The sequence below is a fragment of the Limulus polyphemus genome, unplaced genomic scaffold (assembly GCF_000517525.1).
Source record: "Limulus polyphemus unplaced genomic scaffold, Limulus_polyphemus-2.1.2 Scaffold671, whole genome shotgun sequence".
Lineage (NCBI taxonomy): Eukaryota > Metazoa > Arthropoda > Merostomata > Xiphosura > Limulidae > Limulus > Limulus polyphemus.
In genome coordinates, this window is record NW_013666281.1 from 8187 (window position 1) to 13922 (window position 5736).

Below are 5736 nucleotides of genomic sequence, written 5' to 3' on the forward strand. Positions count from 1 at the left end.
GTTCGAATATTACAAATCATTTAACTTCAATGAATTCTCATCAGACATTGGTATTTTTACGAAAACATTACATAACGTCACGGTGGAAAACCCGGTGCGTGCGTGGCTGATAAATAACGAAGGACAAAGCTAGCTAGCTTCCCGTGAAGTGAACTGTGCCTATGTCAACTCGTAATCAACTCGCTCATCGTGAACCCTCAATAAGATATTAATGAAGTTCCAGACTAGAAAGAAGACTTTATATTGCTTGTAATTTTGTGAAACCTTTGTTTATAAATCATTGTTTGTAATAACTATCTTTAATAACTGTTATTGTAAATTGTATTGCTGTGTGTATATCGAAACGTATTTGTGTTTAAAAAAAGAAAACTATGTGTATCAATCTTGTTCGCAAATATCATAAGCTGACTATTTATCGGGATATAGTTAAATACTAAATCCAAAGTACAACTTAACTACTAAATTTAAATTATCAGTTAACTCGGTTTCAGACCATTTGAAATTCTAATACCTAACATGCCAATTTATTATCTCTATTTCTTTGCCGAAACAGAAACTCAATATTTACACCATTTATTTAACTAACTGGTTTAGAGTAAAAGTCAGATAATTAGACCATGCAGTGATTTCTTATTATTAACTGAATAGTAAACTTGTTAGCTCAGTAAGTTGCTCAAAGATTCAGTAATCAGTTCCAAGCCTGGTAAAAATAGGGAATGGAGGTGAAATTTTAGGCAATTTTGCCCAGTTGGTGATTATTTGCCATAATAATAATAAAATCGTTTTATGCATAAATACAAAATATCAAATATTTGTTAAGTCCTGAAACTTAATATTTTTCATATAGAATAATATTTCATTTTATTTTTCATCCACTAAAAATATTGATGAAAGTTTTACTTTTTCAGTTACTTTGCATTAATTAATTTGTAAGTTATTTGGCTCTTTAGTTACTTTGTAAGGCACTTGGCTCTTCTGTTCAGAATCTAGGTAATTTAGTATGTGAGATCGTTACCTTTCTTCCTTCCCTTCATGAAGTTGCACTAATTCTAGCCAAAGTTTTTTGTTTTGTTTTTTTGTATGGCTTGAATAATTTACTACATTTTGGAAAAAGTTTCAAACATTAAAACTAAGCCCATCACGGCTCAGTACATTTGCCTTCCTTCCAGCTATACAATACAAATTTCTAGAAAAATCTTAAATAAAAGAATGCGCTACAGGAGTGCCTCCTCCATGATTGTGATTATATGACACATTAAGCTTTAACTTCCATAATAAACAAACCAGTAATGTTTGATAATGACCAGCATTAATGTTCATAAATATAAACCTTACAGTCATTAAATCATTAAGCAAGTCAGAGATGTAGACAAGCTTTTAAAGATGCCAGTAAGGCATGGTCACATTGCAAAAAGCGCAACTTGGCCTGGTCCCTTTGTACCTGTGTATACAGTAACTGCCTCAGAGTGTGACAAAAGATGTGCATGTTGTTCTAACATTGCAATGTATAAAATTATATTAAATTGTATGTAATTAAGTTATATTATATTATTACTTATTTGCATAGTAACACGTGATTCTGTCAGCTTGCTGACTATTTGTTTCCACAACACCTACTTTAACAAATTAGTTTTTATGACTTTTGTTCCTTTATCGAAAATTTATCAAGGCTCGCTCAAGCATTAACTGGGCTCTTGCCAGACCTGACAAAACGAATTATTCTTCTATATCTCTGTTGTTACAATACAAACTGTGAAACTTAATTCAAAATCACCACTATAACTGTTGGTTATCACATTTGTATTCAGAGCATGAAATAATTGTCTCCTTTTCATCAAAGACCATACATGCAGATTCAATTACTTTAGAACACAAGACAAATTATTCTCCTCTATCTCTGTTATTTCGAAACATATATATATGTTCTTAAGTGAAAAGAAAGCAACGAAAGTTAAGCTTATAAACATCAAGTAAAACACTGACGAGAATTTTGTTTTGATGTATAAGATCATTGTCAGACACCATTAAAAGATGACTTTGTTTCATATTTTTAATAAGCCTCTCTCTATTTTTTTTGGTAAGTTATACCTCTGTTATACCCGGTGAGAGTAACTATAGTGGCAGTGACCATCATCCCAAAATTTGAAACTCGAACTTATCAGTATTGGCCGAGTGTGGTTCAATGGTAAGCGCTGCGGGCTGTGCATCCAAGATTCCCTTGTTCGCGCCCCTTTACTACAAAAAGTAAAATCGTGCTTCACACTTTGCAGCCGCGGGTGTATCATAAAATTGACAGACAAACTCCTCTCTTCGATTAGAGTATCCCACAAGTTGACAGCGAGTGATGCCAAAAATCTAATACTTCAAAAATTAGGGAAGGGTAGAGTAGGTAGCCCTCTAGAGTAGACAACCTTCTAGAGTAGATAACCCTCTAGAGTAGGTAGCCCTCTAGAGTAGGTAGCTCTCTAGAGTAGATTTACTCTCTAGAGTAGATAACCCTCTAGAGTAGACAACCTTCTAGAGTAGACAACCTTCTAGAGTAGATAACCTCTAGAGTAGGTAGCCCTCTAGAGGAGCTTTGCGCGAAATTCAAAAAACAACTTACCAGTGCTGAGAATATATCGTCTTGTGGAATCATTCCGCTGAAAACTGATTCGTTCCCAGATAGAAAGAGATACACCTTTGTTACAATTAGAGGGGTTTTTCCAGCAGTCCTCGTCTCCTTCGTGCTCAAAGTTTTCAAACTTCAAACACGATTCTTCCATTTTGACACTGTATCCGAACCCAAGAGGCCCGTGAGATAACAGTGGAACTTTTTGTGGCACCGCATTTGTACCGTTTTCTTTAAGATTGGGGATGTGGTAATTAGCTGTAACTTCGTATCTGGTGTCTGTAAAATCATAGAAAAGAAGATGTCATGTCTTAGGTATATAGAAATAGTAAAGTCGTGGTTACATCATAACCAAACATCCCATATTTCAACACTCCATGTCTTGAAAACATTTGTCTTTTAAACCACTATACATTTACCAAAATATTAGAATTACTGTTAGTATGACGTCATAGTGAGACTCATTTTTTGTCGAATGCCAACCAGAAATTAATTTACATTGTCTCGTGATGTTTATTTCTCCAATTTATTTTCCAAAAACAGTTTAATGAATTCCCATTAATTTGTTATTTTTTAATGTTCATCGGATGAGTAGTTTTCGTTTGATATCGTTATTGCTATACCTTCTAAATATAAAAGAATATACTGATAGTTGATATGTGAAAGATAATAGACTTTGAAAATGGAAGAAAATAAGGTTTTACAATAAAACATATAAAGCAACAGAAAAAAGTTAGATGATATCTTGCTGCTACTTTGCTCTGAAAATGTACTTTCACTCTACGAATTGTTTTAAGTCAATGAACACTTCGTAAAAAGTCGCATACTAAAAAAAACGCATTTCCTTTTCTTGTGCCTGTTATAAAGATTAAAAACAGGTTATGCAATATTTTATGATATCGTGTAGTTTTATAAGCAAATATTGTTGTTGTTTTTTATAAATAGGACAAATAATGAAGATTAATGATATGCGTACAAACAGACGATATGTTAGGCAACTACAAATATAGGAAAGTTCATTATCTAAAAAATATGAGAGATTAGAAAACATGCATCCAAAATATATCCATAATGTTGACAACAGTTATACTATCCTGCTGAAACGTTTTAGTAGTTTAACATGCAACAAATTTGTATGTTTATGTTATAAGGGAACAGAAGTCGGTGAAAGGCAAATAACTAAATTTTATGTGTTTTGTAAATTCTATTCTATATTTAATGTTACTTTATTGGTTAAATTGTTTAATGTTTATCTTTTTGAATTTTATTTGTTAATTATTTTTATTAAGAGTATTATTTTGCATTTTTACTTAGTATATATATATATATTTGGGACTAACTTAAATTTCATAAGCTGGTCGAACCTTGAGAAATATTATTGGTATTCAGGTCAAAAATATCTCTAATAGCGAGAGTGTCCAACTAATTATATGTACATTTTTTGCATCTTATGCTACTTCAAACTAAAATTGCTTTCCTCTACATCATTTGCAAATGTCATGGAAGGTCTTTCATGCAGGTACTTGTCTAACCACAAGAAAAGTATATTACTTTTTTTATTGCTCCTTCCATACTATCAAGGGTCGGACGTGGTCCAGTTGTTAGCGTGCTTAGCTGTGAATCAAGGGTCCATGGTTCGTGTTCTGTTTCCGAAAAAAGTCGCGTTCCGCTCTTTGGTGCCATGTGTGCGTTATAAGAGTCGCGGTCAAATCCAACTATTTGGTTAGAGTAGCCCAAGAGTTGGTGGTGGGTGTTGTTGACTAACTGCCTTCCTTTTAGTCTAACTTTTCAAAATTACGGGCGACTAGCATAAATAGCCCTTGTGTCGTTTCGCGCGAGTATCGGAAACAAACGAACAGACAAACAAAAACCTTACTATCGTTCTTGTATTTTTGCTTTGTTCATCCCTTTTCTTTTGGATGGGCATATTTACTTGTTTAAAGCAAGTATATATACATGTGTGTGTGTGTGTTTAATCTGATTGTAGCATTATGTTTTCGAAAATTATTTTACTTTAAAAAATTAAGAAGGAAAAATGTATACAAGCAATCTAAACTTAAATAATCATTATATATATACATACACCCACACATATGTAAAAAACATTCTGGGAAATTGTACTGTCATCATAGTTAGCAAGCAATTAAAGTTTAAATTCTGTAACTAAGAAGTGTGATGCAGAGTGTTCTGTGCGTTAAGAAATACAAAATTGCTCTTTTACGTGCTATTTAATAATGTCCTATTTAATAATGATGGACTAGAATTTTTAGTTAAAACTTCAGAAACAACATATTATAGTTAGTTTTTCATTATATATATCAAGAAATATAAGTGATATGCAGGAAGTCACAGTAAGAAACAACTTATTTTAGTTTACCATTGTGTAGTCTGACAGCTGTAAGTAGAATGAGACTTTTGATTCTAAACTTACATGTATATTTCATTTCGTATCAAAATATTATCATACTTTAAAAAAACAATTAGTTAAGCGCCGCCAGATGACTTAAAGTATTGCCCCACAGAAAGCTTTAACAGTGATATAAACTTGAAAGCTTTAACAGTCAGTATTTTAACATTGATATCAACTTGAAAGCTTTAATAGTCAATATTTTAACATTGATACAAACTTGAAAGCTTTAACAGTCAAATATTTTAACATTGATATAAGTTTGAAAGCTTTAAGAACTTACTTCAAAGATACATTGTACAAAATTTACAATACATAGTAGGATTCATGTAACTTTGATTCACAATGTTACGTATACTATAGATATTTAGTTATAACAAAACAGTTTTAGAAACATAAATTATTCCAAACCTACCATTAGAGTCAGTTGGTGGAACTGTTGGAGGAGGAGGAGGCACAGTTGTGGTAACTGGTTCAGGTTTCTCCTATATCTACAACTCGAGAATCTACGACAGCTGCGGCTTCGCCTAATACTACTACCACCCCTCAAATATCAACAAAAACTACAACCCAAATACCAGCGAGTACTAAAACTACAACCCAAACACCAGCGAGTACTACTAAAACTACGACCCAAACACCAGCGAGTACTAAAACTACGACCCAAACACCAGCGAGTACTACTAAAACTACGACCCAAACACCAGCGACTACTACT

General features: G+C 32.8%; 1 protein-coding gene across 1 annotated transcript in view; it reads right to left on the bottom strand.

The window, feature by feature from the left end:
- LOC111085867 overlaps positions 1-5494 on the bottom strand; it is a gene marked incomplete at its 3' end in the record, with an annotated part of 8076 nt that extends 2582 nt beyond the window's left edge. Inside the window, exons 1-2 of the mRNA XM_022386422.1 lie at positions 5434-5494; positions 2606-2890 (exon numbers count right to left, since the gene is read on the bottom strand). Of these exons, the coding sequence (XP_022242130.1) occupies positions 2606-2765 (160 nt within the window). The remainder of the gene's footprint in view (positions 1-2605; positions 2891-5433) is intronic.
- Positions 5495-5736: the final 242 nt, after the last annotated feature.